This window comes from Heterocephalus glaber, unplaced genomic scaffold (genome assembly GCF_053883595.1).
Source record: "Heterocephalus glaber isolate CG9 unplaced genomic scaffold, H.glaber_assembly_v1.0 deba00001600, whole genome shotgun sequence".
NCBI lineage: Eukaryota > Metazoa > Chordata > Mammalia > Rodentia > Bathyergidae > Heterocephalus > Heterocephalus glaber.
The window spans coordinates 2854755-2875349 of NW_028258372.1; the positions used below are offsets into that span (position 1 = coordinate 2854755).

At 46.0% G+C, this 20595-nt stretch overlaps 1 protein-coding gene across 6 annotated transcripts; it reads left to right on the plus strand.

Annotated features, from left to right (window-relative positions):
* Positions 1 to 275: 275 nt before the first annotated feature.
* On the plus strand, positions 276 to 17345 carry Nek2 (NIMA related kinase 2). 6 transcript variants are annotated; one of them, XM_021265550.2, is made up of 8 exons: positions 276 to 566; positions 1170 to 1387; positions 1820 to 2060; positions 10789 to 10871; positions 11705 to 11831; positions 12443 to 12632; positions 14255 to 14380; positions 16061 to 17345. In XM_021265550.2, the coding sequence occupies exons 1-8, from the start codon at positions 471 to 473 to the stop codon at positions 16291 to 16293; spliced, it is 1314 nt and encodes a 437-aa protein (XP_021121209.1). In that variant the 5' UTR covers positions 276 to 470; the 3' UTR covers positions 16294 to 17345. The 6 variants fall into 6 exon arrangements, with proteins under 6 accessions (XP_021121209.1, XP_004853585.1, XP_012930790.1 ...); XM_013075336.3 differs by having other exon boundaries at positions 346 to 566; positions 12443 to 12682; XM_004853527.3 differs by having other exon boundaries at positions 346 to 566; positions 12443 to 12671.
* The last annotated feature ends 3250 nt before the right edge of the window (positions 17346 to 20595 follow it).

Here is a 20595-nt window from a genome sequence, read left to right on the forward strand (position 1 = left end):
TTAGTGTTCCTGGAGAAGCGCTGTATTTTTCCTTGCTCTCTCTCACCAAGTCTTCCACGAGGCCTCGCCCAGGTTCCGGTTACCAAAGAGTCTTAAAACAGATCCCCTGACCTCAGCTCCCTTGGCGACCTCAGTTTAAGGATACAATTGACAAGAACCACCCGCTACGGCTTTCTTTCCCGCTCAATTTTTAATTTAGCTCCGCCCTCTTCTCCCTAGAGGTCGAGCGGCACCAAAGACCCGGACGCCGACGAGGTTGCCTAGCGACACGCTTTTCCCAGGATGCCTAGGGTGTTGTGTTTTTCTTAGCCAATCAGAGAAGCAAGGTGGCCTCGCCGTCGGCCAATAGATTGCAAGGGCAGAGTGCGCGGCGGTTAAACGCTGCTAGGCCGGCGGCCAGGCAGTGCGCTCTGGGGCGACCGATCTAGGGCTGCTGCGGCTCTGCGGAGGCAGCGCGGCGCGGCCTGGCCATGCCGTCCCGGGTGGAGGACTATGAAGTGCTGTACACCATCGGCACGGGCTCCTACGGCCGCTGCCAGAAGATCCGGAGGAAGATCGACGGCAAGGTGAGCGCTAGCCCTTCCCCTGTCCCCGCCCCCACCGGGGAGGCCTCAGCCGGGGCGAGCGCTCCGCGCCCGCCGGGGAACCGCCAGGCCTGTGGTGTGGGTGCCTGAAGCCTCGGGCCTCTCCTAGGTCGGCATCGAGGAGGTATTTGTTTCTTTCCCGTTCCCTCCATCTCCCCTGTATTTCCTCGCCTAGGGTCTCCAGTTGGTGACAGGGGGCAGACGCTGAGATATTGTTAGGAAACGCTAGCAGCCCTGACACCCGAGGAGGGCGGGACCAGCAGAGCCCCAAGCCTTGGATTCCTGTTTCCCAGGGTGCGGGTGGACCCGGTACGGAAGAAACAGTGGAGCGGAAGCTGCTGGCTGCTGACCAGGGATCTTGACTGAGCTCCCGCATCCGGGGACCCTGAGAGTAGGCACCCTCTGCTCCTTCCTCCACAGCGTCCTTTACTGCTTAAAAATTAAAGGAAGATTGTGGCGATAAACTCCGGGCTCTTGATGCTTATTGAACTAAGTTATGTATTTAAAAGGGAGGTAACTTTTTAAACTCAGGAACTTTGATTCTTTGTTTTTGAGTGTCACCAGTTTGCTCATACCTTATTTCAGATACTCGTTTGGAAAGAGCTTGACTATGGCTCCATGATAGAGGCCGAGAAACAGATGCTTGTTTCCGAAGTGAATCTGCTCCGTGAGCTGAAACATCCGAACATCGTCCGCTACTACGATCGAATCATTGACCGAACCAACACAACACTGTACATTGTGATGGAATATTGTGAAGGCGGAGACCTGGCTAGTGTAATTACGAAGGGAACCAGGGAAAGGTAAAGGCAGTCATTTTATTTTATTTCTTTTGAGACAGGGCCTCCCGATGTAGTTCAGGCTGGCCCTAAATTCACTATGTATCAAGGGATGTCCTCGCAGCAATCTTCCTGCCTCAGCCTCCTGAGTGCTGGGATTACAGGTGTACAGGCAGTCTTTTAAATGTAAGCTGAAAACGGCTGTCATTTTGTTCCTGTTAAGTATTTTGTGTTAGGATCAGGGATGAGTTCTTAGTGATGTGGAAGTGTATGCCGTATTTGTTCGGTGGGTCAGTAGCATTCAGAAAAATCACTGGTAAGTCAATACCCATATTTTATATCCACATAATTTAATTCTCTATTTGAATACTTGAAAAACTGGGTAGTTCACCTCATCCCATATCTCCGGGGATTTTACTTGGAAGTTTTATGCTATGTGACTGCTTCTCACTTCAGGCAGTACTTAGACGAAGAATTCGTTCTTCGGGTGATGACTCAGTTGACGCTGGCACTGAAGGAATGTCACAGGCGAAGCGACAGTGGCCACACTGTGCTGCACCGGGACCTGAAACCAGCCAACGTTTTCTTGGATGGCAAGCAAAATGTCAAGCTCGGAGACTTCGGGCTAGCGAGAATATTAAACCACGATACAAGTTTTGCGAAAACATTTGTTGGCACACCTTACTACATGTCTCCTGTAAGTGTTTCAGGTACTTCTCAGCGTCTTAACGCTAAGCATTCAAATGGGAGGGGATTGGATTTTTGTTGGTTTGTTGGTTAGTAAATCCAATAGTCAAGAATTAAGAATACATACTGTTTCATTTTATGTTTGTATTTTTCCAAGTGGACCACTGCTCATTACGTTCCTCTGTCTCAGCAGTTCAGCCCGAGCTTTTGAGTGACTACTGTGTGACAAACTCTGGAATTACAAGGATCACATGGGTTTTGTCTCTGCTTCAACTGCAGCAGCGTTTCCCAAGTGCTTCCCAGACACACCAGCATCACACTTACTTGGAGTGTTTGTTTAACCACCTAACAGTTTACCCCAAGTGCCACTCAGGCCGAGCATTTGTTCACATACTGACTACCACAAGTGTCGCTCGGGCAGGTTCATTTCAACCAGTCCATTCTTGTATTAAATAAATTTGATAAAATTATCTTTTTTTATATTTCCTATTATCTTATAAAAATTTTAAAAATACGCAATTTTTGGTCATCCTGTATTTAAATGATTGGACTGCTAAGTGGTTAAAATGCAGTCTAACTGGGTATGGTGTGCACCCCTGTAATCCCAGCACTGGGAGGCTAAGGCAGGAGGAGTGCAAATGTGAGCCCTGCCTGGGCAACTTAGCAACTTAGCGTATTTATTTATTGATCTTTTGAGACAGGGTCTTCCTGTATAGTTCAGGCTGGCCTTGAATTTGAGAGATCCTCCTGCCTCTGCCTCCCTGGCACTTGGATTTCTCTAGACTCTTGAGCTTGGAGACTGAACTCACTCAAAGACGCGCACTTATACAATGTTAGCTCTCATGCATGTCCCTGCTTTTCGATTGCCCTCTCCTGAGATGCACCCACTCTGCATATCCACTGCCTCATGGCTGGATGTGTTTCCAGAACTGCTCCTTGCTCTGGGAAGCTGCTGTGCACATCTGTCCAGCCTTCCTTCCTCTGTTACTTCCTTGCAGCGTCAATCGCGGCATGATATTTTTTTTTTTTTAATTCTTTTATTGGTACATTGTAGGTATACAACACAATTACATTTCTCATTGGGAATTGGACCTTTACATAATGCATCTTGGTTCTTATTTTTTCTCCATTCCTACCCCTCCCTTCACCCCCTCCACCCTTCCCTATTTACAAAGACTTTATTTCCATTTTTTCCATTTCTCAGCATTTTTCCTTTCCCTTCTTTCCTTTCCCCTGCCCCTCCCACTACCCCTACCCCTTTGGACCTTTTCTTCCTATTTTGCATTATTGATTATTCATTCTAATCATTGGTACATTTTAGGTATACAATATAATGACATTCATCATTGGAAATTTACACCTTTACATAGTCTCTCTTGGTTCTTATTTTTCACCCTTGCCCAGCCCTCCAACCCCTCCATTCCTCCCTATTTACAAAGATTTTGTTCCTATTTTTCCATTTTCTTATATTAATCCCATTCCCTTCTATCCTTTCCCCTAGCCCTCCCGCTTCCTTCCCCTTTGCCCCTCTTCTTCCTATTTCACATTACCTATTATACATTTGAGTCCTTATTTACACTTTCAGTTTCTCACACCAGAGAAACTATTCGGTATTTACACATGTGTGTCCTATTTATTTCACTTAAGAGCATCACCTGAATGTTCATCCACTTAGCTATAAATGTCTCTAATTTCTCATTTTTTATGGCTGAGTAGTACTCCATTTTATTAAAAAACCCCACATTTTCTTTATCCAGTCTCCAGTTGATGGGCATTTGAGCTGTTTCCAAGTTTTAGCTATCACAAACTGCTGCTATGAACATGGGCGCACATATATCACTGTGGTATGATACTTTTAATTCTTTGGGGAAAATCCCTAGCAGTCGAAAAGCAGGGTCAAATGGGACTTCCAGTCCTAGTTCTCTGAGGTATCTCCATACTGATTTCCACAGTGGTTGCACCAGTCTACACTCCCACCAGCAGTGGAGCAGGGTTCCTCTTTCCGCACAGCCCCACCAGCATTGGTTATTGGTTGATTTCATGATAGCAGCCATTCTTTCTGGAGTGAGGTGGAATCTCAGTGTTGTTTTCATTTGCATCTCTTGAATGACCAGTGATGTTGAACATTTTTTCATGTATTTATTTGCTATCTCTACTTCTTTGTCTGAGAAATGTCTGTTCATTTCAGATGCCCATTTTTGGATTGGGTCTTTAAATTTGGGAGGTCTGATCTTTTTAAGTTCTTTATAGATTCAAGATAGTAGACCTTTGTCTGAGGAAGAGCAGGTGAAGATTTTTTCCCACATTGTGGGTTGTGCCTTCACACTGCTGGTGGTTTCTCTTGCTGTGCAGAAGCTTTTTAATAAGAAGAGATCCCACTTGTTGATTGTTTGTGCTAGTTCACGGGCAACTGAGGTTTTGTTCATAAAATCTTTTCCTACACCGATGTCTTTAAGAGTTCTACCTAACCTCTGTTCCAACTGGTTCAGAGTTTCTATTTTAATATTTAGATCTTTAATCCATTTTGATTTTAGTTTAGTGCATGGCGAGAGATATAGGTCTAGTTTTAACCTTTGGCAAGTTGAAGCCCAATTTTTCCAGCACCATTTATTAAAGAGGCTATCTTTCCTCCAGTGAGGGTGTTTGGCTCCTTTATCAAAGATGAGATGGCTGAGTGTGTCTGTCGTTGTTTCTGCATCTTCTAATCTATTCCACTGGTCCTCAAGTCTGTTTCTTTGCCAGTACCATGCTGTTTTTATCACAGTAGCTTTGTAGTATAGTTGCAGGTTGGGGATTGTGGTAACCCCTGCCATGTCTCTGTTACCTAGAATTGCTTTTGATGTTCTGGGTCTCTGCTTGTTCCAAATGAATTTTTAGATTGTTTTCTCAAGGTCCATGAAGTATGCTGCTGGGATCGCAATTGGGATTGCATTAAATCTATACAGTGGTTTTGGAAGTATGGCCATTTTCACTATATTAATCCTTCCTACCCAGCAGCAGGGGACGTCTATTTTCTGATATCATCTTCAATCTCTCTTTTCAGAGTGCCATAGTTTTCAGAGAAGAGGTCTTTGATTTCTTTTGTTAGGTTGATTCCTAGGTATTTCAGTTTTTTGGATGCTATTGTGAAAGGAATTATTTGCCCTATTTCTCTCTCATTGCCCTATTCTCTGTCATTTGTGTAGAGGAAAGCTATTGATTTTTGTGTGTTGACCTTGTAACCAGCTACTTGACTGAATTTGGTTATTAAGTCTAGAAGACTTTTGGTGGAGTTCTTGGAGTTTTCTATATAGAGTATCATGTCATCTGCAAATAATGACAGTTTGACTTCTTCATTTCCTATCTTTATTCCTTTTATTTCTTTCTCTTGTCTAATTGCCGTGGCTAATGTTTCCAGAACTATATTGAACAAGAGTGGTGATAGTGGACATCCTTGTCTTGTTCCTGATTTTACTGTGAAGGATTTCAGTTTTTGACCATTTAGTATGACATTGGCTGTTGGTTTTTCATAGATGGCTTCTATCAGTTTGAGGTAGAGACCATGTATTCCAATTTTTTGTAGGGTTTTTATCATAAATGCATGTTGGATTTTGTCAAATGCTTTTTCTGTGTCTATGGAGATAATCATATGTTTTTTGTCCTTGGCTCTATTGATATAATGTATTACATTGATTGATTTGTGTATATTGAACCATCCCTGCATCCCTGGGATGAATCCTGCTTGATCAGGGTGTATGATCTTCTTGATGATCTTCTGCATTCTGTTTGCCAGTATCTTATTAAGGATTTTTGCATCTATGTTCATTAGTGAGATTGGCCTATAGTTCTCCTTTTCGGTTGGGTCTTTCTCTGCTTTGGGGATCAAGATGATGCTTGCTTCCAGGAATTGAATTTGGGAATATTGCTTCCCTTTCAATTTCATTGAAGAGTTTAAACAGTAGTGGCAGCAGTTCCTCTCTAAATGTCTTGTAGAATTCAGCAGTGAAGCCATCAGGGCCCAGGCTTTTCTTAGTTGATACGTTTTTAATTACATTTTCAATTTCATTGGTTGATATTGGGTTGTTCAGAATTTTTAGGTCTTCTTCGTTCAACTTTGGTAATTCATATGTATCTAGGAATCTGTCCATTTCTTCTGTGTTGTCCATCTTATTGGTGCATAGGTTCTGGAAGTAGGTATGGATGATCCTCTGTATTTCTGCTGGGTCTGTTGTAGTTTCACCCTTTTCATTCCTAATTGCATGGATCTGGGCCTTTTCTTTCCTTTTTCTGACAAGGTTGGCTAAAGGTTTGTCAATTTTGTTGATTCTTTCCAAGAACCAACTCTTGGCTTCATTGATTTTTTGTATCGCTCTCTTAGTCTCCATTGCATTGATTTCTCCTCTGATCTTTATAATTTCCTCCCTTGTATGAGCTTTGGGGTTGTCCTGCTCTTCTTTTTCTAGAAGCTTGAGGTTCAGCATCAGGTTGTTTAATTGGGCTCGTTCTGTTTTCCTAATATGCAATTCACTGCTATGAATTTCCCTCGTAAGACAGCTTTCATTGTGTCCCATAGATTCCAATATGTTGTATTGTCATTGTCATTTAATTGAAGGAACTGTCTGATTTCTTCTTTAATTTCCTCTGTGACCCATTGGTTATTCAGAAGTGTGTTGTTCAATTTCCACGTGTTTATGAAATTTTTTGAGTTTCTTTTGCTATGGATCTCCAGTTTCAGCGCACTATGGTCTGGTAATATACAGGGGATAACTTCAATTCCTTTGCACTTACTTAAACATGTTCTATGTGTGAGTATGTGGTCTATTTTGGAGAATGACCCATGTGCAGCTGAGAAGAATGTGTATTCTGATTTTGTGGGGTGGAAGACCCTGTAAACATCTGTTAAGTTCATTTGTTCAAGAGTTTGATTGAGTTCTAGTATTTCATTACTTATTTTTAGTCTAGTTGATCTATCTATTTGTGACAGTGGGGTGTTGAGGTCCCCCACTACAATTTTATTAGTGCATATATGACTTTTCATGTCCGTTAGTATTTGTTTTATATAGTTGGGTGCACTAGTGTTTGGTGCATAGATATTTATGATTGTCATCTCTTCCTCTTGGATTCTTCCCTTTACAAGGATGTAGTGTCCTTCTTCATCTCTCTTAATCAGAGTTGGTTTGAAATCTATTTGATCTGCAAAGAGGATAGCTACTCCTGCTTTTTTTCGGGTTCCCGTCGCATGGAGTATTGTTTTCCACCCTTTAACTTTCAGTCTATGAGTTTCATTTTCAATTAAGTGTGTTTTTTGTATGCAGCATATTGTTAGATTTTGCTTCTTGACCCATTCTGCCAGTCTATTTCTTTTGATTGTTGAATTGAGACCATTAACGTTGATGGTTATAACTGAAACATATTGACTTGTCATTGCCGTGACTTTTTCTTTCTGTTTGGTTCTCCCCCTTTACATTTAATTTCTTGTCGTGCCAGATGGGTTCATGCTGCTTTGCTTCCCGGGGTTGTGATCCTCAATGTCTGTTCCTAGGATATTGTGTAAAATTCTTTAGAGTGCTGGTTTGGTATTCACGAAGTTCCTAAGGTGCTCTTTGTCATGAAAGTATCTTATTTCTCCATCAATTTTGAAAGCTAGTTTTGCAGGGTACCTCAATCTGGGTTGGAGGCTGTTTTCTTTTAGGGCTTGGAATGTGTCACTCCAAGCTCTTCTTGCCTTGAGGGTTTGCATTGAGAAGTCTGCTGTGATCCTGATGGGCTTTCCTTTGTATGTGATTTGTTTCTTTTCTCTAACTGCTTGTAGAACTTTGTTCTTCTGTTGAGTTTATGGAATCTTAACAATTATATGCCTATGTGTAGATTTTTTTTGATCAAGGTTATTTGGAGTCCTATATGCCTCACTTATCTGTATGTGAAATTCTTTTCCCCTGCTTGGGAAGTTTTCTGCCATTACTTCTGTGAAGAGTTTTTTTATGTCATCTGCACTCTCTCCTGTTTCTTCATTGACTCTGATCAGTCTTAGGTTATTCTTCTTTGCATCGTCTAGCAGCTGCTGGATTGATTTCTCATGTTCCCTTATAATTTTAAAGCAATTTTTCTTTTCCAGGTCATTAATTGCAGTCTTATCTTCTATATCTGAAATTCTGTCCTCACATTGGCTCATTCTGCTGTGTAGACTTTCAATGGAGTTTTTTTATCTCCTGGAAATCTATTTGCATCTGTTTTATGGATTCCATTTGTTTCCTATGTTGGGATTCCATCATGTTCCTCAGCTCCTCTCTAGATTTATTAATCATGTCTTGCACTAGGAGCACAATTTCTCATGTTTTCTGAGAAATTATTTCTGATTTTATTTTTCCCAGATCCCCTTTTGTTGCCAGTTCAGTGGCTCCAGGTGGTTGAGTATCAGAGTGTTCCATCTCATTTCCCTTTGGGGTTGCTGTAGGTGATCTGGAAGTCTGGTTTTGAGACTTATTTACGTGTTTTCTCATTTTGACTGGGGGGTGGGTGTGCTGTTGGCTGCTGCATGGATTACCTCCTCTGAGCTGGGAGAGATGGGACGGGGCCGGGAGCAGCAGTAGGGATGGTGACCCAAAAGCCCTTTCCTCTGGGCTGGGAGCAGCAGGAGGGATGGTGGCCGGGAAGCCCCTTCCTCTGGACCAGGAGCAGTGGGAAGGTGGCTCAGAAGCCCCTACCTCTGGGCCGGGAGCGGTGGGACTCAGTACCGTGGTCTGGTGGTCCAGTGTCCTCTGCATGTTTGTAGTGTGGAACCAGGTGGCTGTACAGAGGAGCAGGGTGGCGGGGTGTCCAGTGGATTGTTGCTGGGCGCAGGCTGATTCGGCATGTTCCAAGTGACTCAGGACCTCGGTAGGGCATCCGCAGACCTGCCTGTCTGCAGTGGGCTGATTCGACGTGTTCTGCGTGACTCGGGACCTCGGTAGGGCATGTGATCACGGCATGATATTCCTGAGGTGCTGGTCTGATGGTCAATGAGGGACAGCACTCGTGTGTCAGTGTGTGATATCTGGCCAGATACAGATGGAGAGACATGGGTTAGTTTGTGTCATTTCTGTGTAGCCTTTTTAATTTTTTATTTTGTGATGGTCTTGCTCAGGCTGGGGACAAACTTGGAATCCTCCCACCTCAGCTCCCACGCGCAGAGTGCTGGAATCACAGGCCTGTGCCACCACCCAGTTTGTTTTTTAGTAGTTCACAAACATTTCTAGGATTTTTCAGATCTTTATAAAGCATGTCAACATATCTGACTACAGCATAAAACTTTGCAAATTTACGATTTATTTTTGCCTAAGATTAGACATGGCCAGAACAGTGTCATTTTCTACTGTATCAAATTCTAAATAGAAAGCCTTTAACATAAAGGGAAATTATTTATAAGTGGTTCTTGGAAAACTTGAAATCTGTGCAATTCTTTGTTCCTTTTCCCCTCTGCCCTTGTAATTAGATGAGTTCAGTTTTCCTGAGCATTGATTGCCAAGGAGTGGGGTCAGACGTACCTGCTGGGCTCCAGGCTTCTAAGCAGACTCCATGCGGGGTTTGGTACTCGCCTGGCCCCTCTGAGAATAAGTGCTCCAGTAGACTGAGTTGCTGCAGGTGTGCAGAGGGATAAAGGCAAAGAGTTCACATAGGCAATGAGCATCTCAGCCACTGCCAAGGTCCTACAGTGGATCATAATCCAGTTAACTAGCTGTTTCTGTTTGTATCCATTTAGATATGGCCCAGATGCATATTTGGGTTATTCTGGAGTTTTCTCTTTTTTTTTTGGTACTGGGGATTGAACTCAGGAACTTGTGCTTTCGAGGCAGGTGCCGGAACCACTGAGCTAAATCCCCAGCCCTCTCTTTTCTTTTTAAAATAGCCGGATGTGGTACCGCATGCCTGTAATCCCAGCACTAGGGAGGCTGAGGCAGGGGGATCATCACCAGTTCAAGGGCAGCTCAAGCTACATAGTGAGACTCTGTCTCAAAAAAAAAAAAAGTTTTTATTTGGATTTGGTGACATGCTCCTGTAGTCCTAGCTACTCAGGAGGCTGAAGCAGAAGATTGCTTAAGCCCAGGAATTTGAAAGCAGTTTGGGCAACCTAGCCCAGTAAAATCTCCAATAAAATCAAATGGAGTTTCTAGATTATGAATGTCCTGAGGGTAAATTCAGATTCACCTTTGAATTGTCAGTATCTAGCCTGCATTCAACATTTTCATTTGTGATTGAAAAATAAGCGGATGAGTTTATATATGATAAGTATATTGAAGCAAAATTGTTGCTCTTTTTCTATTGTATATATGTGTGTGTGTGTGTGTGTGTGTTTTCAGTACTAGGCATTGACCCCAGGCCCCTCACTCATCCTAGGCACGTGCTCTAGCACTGAGTCACATCCCTGCTGTTTAATTATAAATTTGAAGATAAACTACAAAGTACCATCTTTTGTTATTGCAGTATAAGCAGAATTAGCCTTTTGTGTTTGAAATTTTTGTTACGATATAAAATATCTAGATTTGTTACAAATTTCTTTCTTCTTTTTCTCGAGTAAGCATTACTAAACTTTGAGATTCCATTTTTATCTTAGGTATAATTTTTTTGAAGCTTTTTAAGTTTTTTTTTTTTTGGTGCCAGGAATTGAATTTAGGACCTTGTGCTTGCCAGGCAGGTGCGGCACAACTGAGCTAAATCTCCAGCCCTAAAAGCTTTAGAAGTCTTAAACTCACCTCATGCTTTCTTACCTTTCGCCCTCCTAGGAACAAATGAATCACATGTCCTACAATGAGAAGTCAGACATCTGGTCACTGGGTTGTTTGCTGTATGAACTGTGTGCACTAATGTAAGTGTGACTGTGACCGGCAGCATGGGGCCTTTTGCTTGCCCCTGACCAAACCAAAGGAGGCCATTTATTTTTGGGGAAAAGGAAAATGGAGCTGGGCATGGTGACGCATGCCTATAATCCCAGCACTTGGGAGGCTGAGGCAGGAGGATTCCCACAAGTTTGAGGCCATCCTGGGACACACACAGTGAGTTCAAGGCCAGCCTGAGATATGTAGTGAGGCCCTGTCTCAAAAAAACAAAACAAAACAATAAAGGGGTTGGGGATTTAGCTCAGTGGTTCTGCCACCTGCCTTGTGAGCACAAGGTCCCAAGTTTGATCCCCAGTGCCCCCAAAAAAGATTTTATTCAAAACTAAGTCCGAGGAGATGGAGGCCTCATTTGCCTCAGATCACATCTCACCCCTCCAGGTGTACAAGGGAATTTATAGCTAAGGTAGAGGGAAGGGTTCAGAGGTCACAGAGGGACAGTGAAGCCACCAGAAGGACGGGCATCTGAGAACAGGAAGGAACCTGGGCTTTCCCTTTTCTCTTCCACCTCTTTCCCCTCTCTTCTGAGGTCAGGTGGTTCCCCAGGACGGGGAGGAAGCAGTGTCTGGAGATTCTGTTAGTTTCACAACTAGAGAGAGCCGCTGGCCTTCAGTGACCCGGAGCTCAGCAGCAAGACTTGCTCAACCCAAGATGGCAGCAGGGCCAGGAAACTGAAACTTAGCTACAGAAGAACATTCCAGAAGGGGAACCAGAAATCAGATCGGGGCTTTAGGTTCAGTTCCTGTTATATATTTTCATTTTTACAATTACAAAATTCTTTCTTTCTCTCTTCCTTTCACCCCAGGCCTCCATTTACAGCTTTCAACCAGAAAGAACTAGCTGGGAAGATCAGGGAAGGCAAATTCCGGCGGATTCCGTACCGTTTCTCTGATGAGCTGAATGACCTCATTACGAGGATGTTACATTTAAAGGTGAAGGGCATGGGCTTCTCCGTCGCCTCTTTCTCCTCAATTACATTTTGGAGCTCGTACCGTGTTCTCTTGTAGAGCAGTAGAGACTGAAGAATCATGAAGTCCATTTCCTTAGCTAAGTATATTCTGTTAACACAAGGAAGGTGCTCATCTTCGCCAGCCTCACCTTCCGTGCCTTGTTCATGTCCCTGCCAGTCCCTGCCACTCCCTGCCATCCTCACAGAAGGCTGTGGCCAGGGACCCAGATCCGGCTTCCCTTTGTCCTCACCACCTCAGGTGGCAGGTGGCGAGGGAGGGGCCAAAAGGATTTTTTTTACCTACCTTTAGCTTGAATTGAGAAACTGGAGACCAGAGAAGAGTAGAAAGAGGGAAAATCAGTGGCATACATTTGTAAGCCCAGCACTCTGTGAGGCTGAGGCAGGAGGAACTCAAGTTTGAACCCAGCCTGGGCAACTCAAAATAAAAAGGGGCTGAGGTGATGACCAGTAAACTTATTTTCCCAGATGTTTACGACCTCTCCATGGAGGCGCCTCTCCTCAGCGGGGGAGTCCTTGCCCTGTAGAGTAACTCTGTCTTTGGATGCACATTGTGTTTTGTGGTCTGTCTCCCAGGATTACCACCGGCCCTCTGTGGAGGAAATTCTTGAGAACCCTTTGATAGCTGACATGGTCACAGAAGAGCAGAGGGGACAGCTGGAGCGGCGAGGGCGCAGAGGGGCCAGCGCTGGCGAGCCTGAGAAGCCAGAGGACTCCAGCCCTGCACTGAGCGAGCTGCGGCGGAAGGAGCTGCAGCTGCAGGAGCGTGAGCAGGCCCTCAAGGCGCGGGAGGACATGCTGGAGCGTGAGTCGAGGGTGCGGAGCCCTTCGGGTCCTCCTTAGAGCCTTCATTCTTGTTTTTTTTGACACAGGGTCTTGCTCTGTAGTTCAGGTCTCAAACTCACCATGTAGCCCAGGCTGGCCTTGAACCCTAAGGAATCCTCCTGCCTCAGCCTCCTGAGTGCTGGGATGATGGGTGTGTGCCACTGTGCCTGGCCTAGAGCCTTCTTTTTATTTTTGGTACCGGGGATAGAACTCAGGTCCTTGCGCTTTCCAGGCAGGTGGCAGAACCACTGCGATAAATCCCCGGCCCCATGGCCTAGAACCTTCTTATAAACACTTGCCAAGCCAAAACATTGTAGACAAGCTGGCAATTCACACTGGAATTCTTTCTCTGGAATCAGATCTCAGCCAGGATATATTATTGGCATAAAGTGTGTTGGCCCCAACACAGTAGCTGTTACTCTTTATGTACAGTGACTTGTTCCTTTCCCATTCTGAACATGATATGTTTCTGGTGTACAGGAAGGGGTTCAAATGTGCTGTCTTCCAGCATAAAACCCATCTGCAGCCCAGGCCAGGTCTAAGATGCTGTCCGTGGTGTGTGCAGGTGGCCGGCAAAGGTGCCCTGGGGCTGAGCGGGCACACTCCTCCTCCAACACCTGGCTCTGCTCCTGCAACCTACTCACTACATGAGGAGCTGCACATTGTATGCACCTTCCAGTTTTCAGAACAAAGAAATGGTCAAAGGAAACTCCAACTCGAGGACTTTGCTTTTATTTGTCCCAACTCTTACATGCAGTGCCGTAATGTATACCGGAACCTGAAACCACAGTGGTGTGCCGTACAATCAGCAGAAACCACAGCTGTGTAAACCAGGTGAACGATATAAAAAGGGCATCGAGGCTCCACACACAATATGTACAGACTGTGGCACGTCCACACAGTGGTCAACAGGTCTTAGGTCACTAAGGGAGGATTGTCTGTAATTGATTCCATGCTAATCAGCATTTGGCATTGAAAAGCTTGTCTACACTACTGGGATGAGCTGATACCAAGGATGGGGATTGTGCAGAGTGGAAATAGGAGCAAGACTTTTCGCCATGGTGATATTCAGAGACCAGAGGGGTTGTGTGTCCCCCACCACCCTTACAACTCCTTTGATTTTGCTTCTGTGGCCTTATGCCCAATGTGGACTTTCACTGTTTTTCTAGAAAGCAAAAACCATAGTAAGTAAACTTTGTCTATTTAAATGTGTTTATAAAGCATCCAGTGTATTCATTGATATTTTACTTCCTGATAATGAAACATTGTAGCTGGGTGTGGTGCCACACGCCCTATAATCCCAGCACTTTGTTGACTGAGGCAGGAGGACCACCACAAGTTCAAGGCCAGCCTGCACTACAAAGCGAGACCCTGTCTCAAAAAACCAAAAATAAGTAAATAAAACCCAGCAGAGCCAGTTGAGCAGGTGACCACAAGGAGCCCTTTCACGGGACATCTCTGTCCTGCAGTCAGCATTCGGGCCAAGTGACAGGAAAGTGACGAGGTCACCGTGTCAGAGCCCACACCGCCTGCTCATTGTTTTCTTTTTCCACTCATCTTTAGAGAAGGAACGTGAGCTGTGTGTGCGGGAGAGGCTGGCTGAGGACAAGCTGGCCCGAGCCGAGGGGCTGCTCAAGAGCTTCGGGCTGCTGAGGGAGCAGAGGCTGCTGTCTCTGGCCAGTGCTTCAGGTACAGGGTCAGCGAGCTTCGAGGGGCTGTGTCGCAGGTCTGAGAAAATGCATGTCAGTGTTGCCCTGTTTTTTTGAGACAGGATCTCACTCTGTACTTCAGGCTGACCTTCAGCTCGCTATGTAGCCCAGGCTGCCCTCGGCCTCCCAGCAGTTCTCCTGCCTCAGCCTCCTGAGTGCTAGGATTACAGGTGTGCAACCCCCCCCCCCCCAGTTTCTGTATTCTTATAAGACTCATTTCACCCTTGTTAGATCCCACACTGCCATCCAGAAAGACAAAATAGGTTTAAATACTGTTTAGGATGATGAATAAAGCAGGGAGAAATACTTCTTTGTGTGGGTTTTGTGCCTCCAGCCCCAGAGACTCCTCTAAGACCCTTGTAGTGATTCATTCTGTCAGAGTTCTGTTCCCCTCGCCTTCAGGCTTTGAGTGGATGGACAGAGATCGGCACAGGAATCTCGCTGTGAACGGAGTGGGAATCCAGTCTCCCTGGGCTTGAGTCATGTGAGAGGACTAAGCCTTGAGGTACTGAGCACCTCAAACACAGGGCAGGACAGGAATGGACAGCACAATCTCAGAGTCAGAGATGTCCCTTCCCTGTCTGGGCAGGCAGCCCTGGGTCTCCTGAGGCCTCTTCAAGGCCATCCTGAGTCTGCCTAGTAAGACTTTCTTCTCCACCCCGGGAGGGATGCTGCTTATGCGCTGTCGAAGCACCCAGCAGCGGACAGGGCTGGTTCGCAAATGCACCCAGGGATTCTCAGGAACAGAGGTGTATGTGCTGGAGAAAATGGAATTGAGCCATCCACGTTTCCTACCTGAGTCACCCTCCCACAAGGCATCACACAGGCTCTGCTTAAAACAGGTCTCTAGTGTTATGAGCAAGCGAACAAAAGTAAATGCTCACGGGAAAGGGCCTCTGCCTCTGTGCCCTCTGGTAGTAAAGTGCCCTATATACTTGTTTTCAAGAATAAAGTGGGGTGTGGTTGCACACGCTTGTAATCCCAGCACTGTGGGAGGCTGAGGTGGGAGGATTGCCAAATTTGAGCATGGCCTGGACAACCTTGGGACTTAGCAAGGCCCTGTCTCAAAACAAAAGACAAAAATTGGGCTTTGGCAGTAGCACAGTGCAAAGGCCCTGGGTTCAACCCCTAGTACTGCAAGGAAAAAAAAAAGAATACAGATAATAGAACTGATTTCCAGAAGTCTTGCATTGTGGTGATGTGCTCAGTGCATTTAACTTTAAGAGCAAAGTTGGCTGTTAAGAGAATAAAACATGTTTCCAGATGTTTGGCGTACTCTAGAGCTTTGTTTTCAGTGGTACAGACTAAATGTCTGATTGATTTCTGCCAGTCCCACATCCCAACCCCACCCCTAGTACCTAGATTCCACATGGGAACCGAAAGAGTGATTATTTTTGCTAAGTATGAGAAGGAAAGATGAGGAAAAAAAAGAATAGAAGAGGGAAAAAATGGAAACAGCTTTTATAAATAAGGAAGGGAAGAGAGATTGAAGGGAAGGGAGAATGGGAAGAAAGAAGCAAGGTGTACCGTGTACAGATACAAGTTCCCTATGATGCGTGTGATCATTATGTGTATCCGAAATGTGCCAATGAAAAAAAGGATATAGGAGTTGAACTCCTATCCATGTAACTCAAAACCCTTTTTCTTTTTCTCCCTAAAGAACTTCTTGATCTGCCATCTTCCTCCTCAACAATTAAGAAGAAAGTTCACTTCAACAGGGACAGCAAAGAGAACATGGTGAGGAATGAGAACTCGGAGAGTCAGCTCACTCCCAAGGCCAAGTGCAAGGACCTGAAGAAGAGGCTCCACGCTGTGCAACTGCGGGCGCAGGCGCTGTCGGATCTGGAGAAGAACTACCAGCTCAAGAGCAGGCAGATCCTGGGCATGCGCTAGCCAGGGAGCCGCGGGGGCGCCTGGGGAGCCGCGGGGGCCGCGGGTCGGGCACAGCGTTTAGTGCAGCTGTCCTTCAGAGATGGGTGTTAACTGCTGTGGCTTTCTACCCCTGGTTCCTGTGCTTCACCTTTCTGTATAGTGAGCTTGATATTTTGGAATTGCTTTTGCTATTTTTGGCAGCTGTTGTAGCAGATGTCCACATTTAAATTTTTCTTCTTTTAAGAATATTTTATGGAAGGAATGTTGCTTTCTGGGTTGGTTGGGGTGTTAATCCTGTGTGTTTTTACTACTAGGAATATGAGATCCGATATTCTACATATTGGGGGGGAAATGTTAGGGAAAAAATATTCACAAAGGAGCAGCTCTTCCCGGGAAGTTTCAAATGACTGAGTTGTGTGTTTCCAACTGTCATGTCCAGCTTTAGAGTCAGAATCTGAGGTTTTAAATGTTCTTGAACTTCTTTGGAAAACCAGATTGGATATTGTTACACCCAGTGAGAGAGAAACAACCAGAGACCGATATTAAATCGATGCAGGAGTTTTTTACCGGCCGAGACCCGAGCCGAGCATCGGACTTGAGCCCCAACTGCAGGGAGACAAACATGTTTTATACACCTTTGAGGCCAACAGTTTCTAGGCGCCCCCATGGGATAGAACTAGCAAAGCAAGCAGAAGGTACAGAAGCGGAAAGTCCTGCCGTTAGAACATTTGTAAAACAATAATTGATTAATTGTTGTTTCTAAAAGACTTTCTAAGGGGAGGAGGTTTCTAAGCTTCCTCCTTCTAAGTTCATCTAAAGGGCTGGCAGGTGGGTCATTCAGCAATATGGAGTCTGTTTTGCTAACTAGGGTCCTTCAGATATAAATTGGTCACCCCAAGACCTCTTGTTTGTAAATACTCCACTGCAGTGCAAATCTGTGACAGTGGTGGGAATCCACCACTGTGTTGTCTGTACTCTTTTATTCCTTGTTACTCTATTTAATCGTGTCTAAACTGGCTGTCATTTCCCCACCCCTTTCCCACTAAATAAAAGAATTCTTTAGTTTTCCTGTATTTCTGGCTCTTGATTTGCAGCCTCTTGGTTGGAGGGCTGTGTCCTGCTGCTACTCTGTACTGGCACCTTAACCCCCCTCACTAATTCATGAAAGCCAGTGCCCCTGAAATGGGTGACTTTGCTTCCCAGGGGACATTTGGCAGTGTCTGGAGACATTTTTGATAGTCATTTGTTTGTTCTTTTGAGATAGGATCTTGCTGTGTAGTTCAGGTTGGCCTTGAACTCTGCAATCCTGCCTCAGACTCCTGAACCCTGGGATTGCAAGTGTGCCTGACTTTTTATTTTGAGACAGGGTCTCATGTAGTTCAGGTTGGCCTTGAACCTGCAGTGATTCTCCTGCTTCATCCTCCAGAGTTCCGGAATGCTGGGGTTATAGGCATGTGTCACCACACCCAGTTCTGTGCTATCCTTTCAGTGTAATGAAATAAGACCAAATTATTACGGGTATATAATAAACAAGAGGAACTTTGTCCTGCACATGTACAGATCTGTCGTGGAGTTGGTAATGTAGTTTTCACCAACAGAAAAAGAATGATGCTAGCCAAACACAATCAGCAACTGATGACCAGGCCGTTAGGGAATGTTGTTTATATTTGATGTTCCCCGAAGCCTCATGCACTCAGGTGAGGCTTTGGGGGGTGCTGGATTCTGGTGGTGGGATACTCATCTATGTCCACTGATGAGTTTACAGCTGAATGTGATGTTGGGAGGTAGAGCCTGGTTGGAGGAGGTCCCTGGGGGCATAGCCAGGAAGGGTCTATCTTCCTCCTCCCTTGATCTCTCTGCCTCCTGCTGACCTGCCATGAGCTGTTTCTCCTCTACCATGCCGTCCCACCTTGGAGCCAGCTGACTTTGGACTAAAACCTCTACAAACTGTGAGCCCAAGTAAACCTCTCTTTTAACTTGTGGGTTTCAGGCTTGTGTATCAGCGATGGGAGAGTACCAGAGATGGTGTATCCAGAGATGAATCCTAAGGGGACCATTCTGACATAAATGTTGAGTTTAAATCCTGGCCAGCTATATAACTGGCAAGGCCCAGTCCAAAATGAAAATGTGGGCCTCTTGTTCAGAAAGTTGGAAATGAGTACCATTAAAGGTACATCTAGTTGGGGATTTAACTCAGTGGCGCCATGCCTGCCTCCCAAGTGCAAGGTCCTGAGTTCGATCCCCTGTACCAAAAAACCCACAAAACTACGCCTAAAGCTTTTTAATTTCCTCTAAGGTCTCTCTCTGCTTAATGTGGTATTTGCTATTTAATGTTCTAAGTAAAGAAAAATTGCTAGATATGGTGGCAGATGGCTATTTTCCCAGCACTTTGGAGGCTGAGACAGGATTGCCAGGAGTTTGAGGAAAGGCTGAACTACATAGCAACACTGTTTCGAAACACCGAAACAAAAAAAAAAGAAAATTTAAATTATTAGCATGAATCTTACCGTTCATCTTTATCTTGTGCAATGTCAGTTTAAGTGCAAATTCCAGACCATTTAGCTCATGTGTGGAATTACACAATTCCTATTCTGTGGCTTGTCCCTGGGGGTACCTCCAGCCAGCCAGAAGGGACAGACACCCAGCCTCAGGCCTCTGGGGACCTGTAATGGCTCAGTCCATTCTGCTTCCTCACCCCAGGCCTGGAGAGGTCCATCCAGGCATCTTCTCCCCCTTGGCCGCTGCTCCTTACACCCCCAGGCAGGGACTCTGTCTTAGGCCAGGGTCCTGGGTGACCCTTGCCGCTGCTCACTGGACGGTGCCGCCATGCCCTGCCCTAAGATGCTCTGTGGCCCAGGCACCTAGCCTGGAGCCTGCTGAGAGGCAAAATGGGGAGCCCAGGGGCTGGGGGGTTCAGGAAGGAGGACTGTGTGTGAGCTAAGGTGCTACACCCCACAGAAGCAGCGCTGTCCACCAGGTTTCCTTGCAGAATGCAAGTTCCGAGATCCAGCTATTAAAGACTTCAGGACAGCGGCCACAGACACCAGCCTGTGCCAGGCTCTTCTGAGTGCCAGGTCCTTTGGGCTCATGGCTGTGTGGCTGCAGCGGTCCCTCGTCCCTTGAGCCAGTCTTGTCTTCAGGAAATGCCTTTTTTCTCTTTTTTTTTGCTTGTTTTTGCAGATGGGGTCATGCTGTGTAGTTCATTCTGGCCTTGAATTCTTTATGCAGTCTATGCTGGCCTCAAACTCACAGTGATCCTCCTGCCTCAGCCTCCTCGGTGCCAGGGTCATAGGAATGCACCACCGCCCCCCGGAGTTCATTTCCTTTGGAAATCTGTTGCATCCTGGATAGCATTCCGTGTTCTGCATTTCAGCCTCTGTCTTCATCCAATCAACAAACAGTTAAGGAGCACCGATTCCAAGGCAACACTGTTTAAGGGGGTGCAGATACAGCAACTAGGAGACACTCAGTCCCTGGCTCTATTCCTGCCGGTCCAGATGGGGTGAGATCGAGACAAGTCCGCAGGGACGGGGCGTCCTCGCGGTGAGCTCTGGAGCAGATTAAAGCAGGAGAGGGGACAGGGAATAGGGGTTGCAACTTTAGAAGAGGTGGCGCTTAGGGGTGCAGCGGGAAGAGGAGGAGCTGTCAAGAGGAGATTGGGGTGGTGGAGAAAGGACAGGCTGACTGGGGTGGGGCAGGGCCGGGAGGACAATGTGCAGTTTGAACTGTGAGTTTAACCGAGCGCTACCGGGCAGGGCCTGAAGTCTCCGGATTCGCCAGATGTTCTGACAGACATGGACCGCGAGGTGGCGCTGTGGTCCCGCGCCCGCCGGCAGCGCAAAGGTTTGCAGACTCGGGCAAGCGCTGGTTGACGTCGGAGCCACCATGCGCCTGTGACCGAGGCAGCGCTCCCGTCAACCTTTACACGGAGGCCGGAGGCACAGCTGGGGTTGAGCTGGCGACCCAGGCGTTAGAAAAAAAAGGACTGAAGAGAATGTGCACTCCCGACAGGGAAGGCTTCTCGGTCCTGAGACTTTTGGTTGGGAAAAGAGAGATCCCCTCGGGTGGATGGACTTCTCCGCCGGAGGGCGTGCACCAGGCCTGCCAGAGGGACAGCGGGGAGCTCACGGCCCCTGAAAGCAAGCCCAGGCCCAGGCGGACCCCGCCTGACCCACCGCGACCACCCGCCAGGAAGCCGGCCCCTCTGCTGGCCACAGTGCCCTGGAATCTCAGTCACAGGTTCTCGGGAAATGTTCCTGGCACCTGGTTTTACTTACTATATATTTTTTTCTTTAAAATTTCTCTCTTTTTTAGCCAGACATG

Coding starts and splice junctions, on each gene's coding strand:
- Nek2 (XM_004853527.3), top strand. CDS start 471: ATGCCGTCCCGGGTGGAGGACTATGAAGTGCTGTACACCATCGGCACG. Junction 1,388..1,819: donor ACGAAGGGAACCAGGGAAAG/GTAAAGGCAGTC, acceptor TTCTCACTTCAG/GCAGTACTTAGACGAAGAAT. Junction 14,381..16,060: donor GTCTCTGGCCAGTGCTTCAG/GTACAGGGTCAG, acceptor TTCTCCCTAAAG/AACTTCTTGATCTGCCATCT.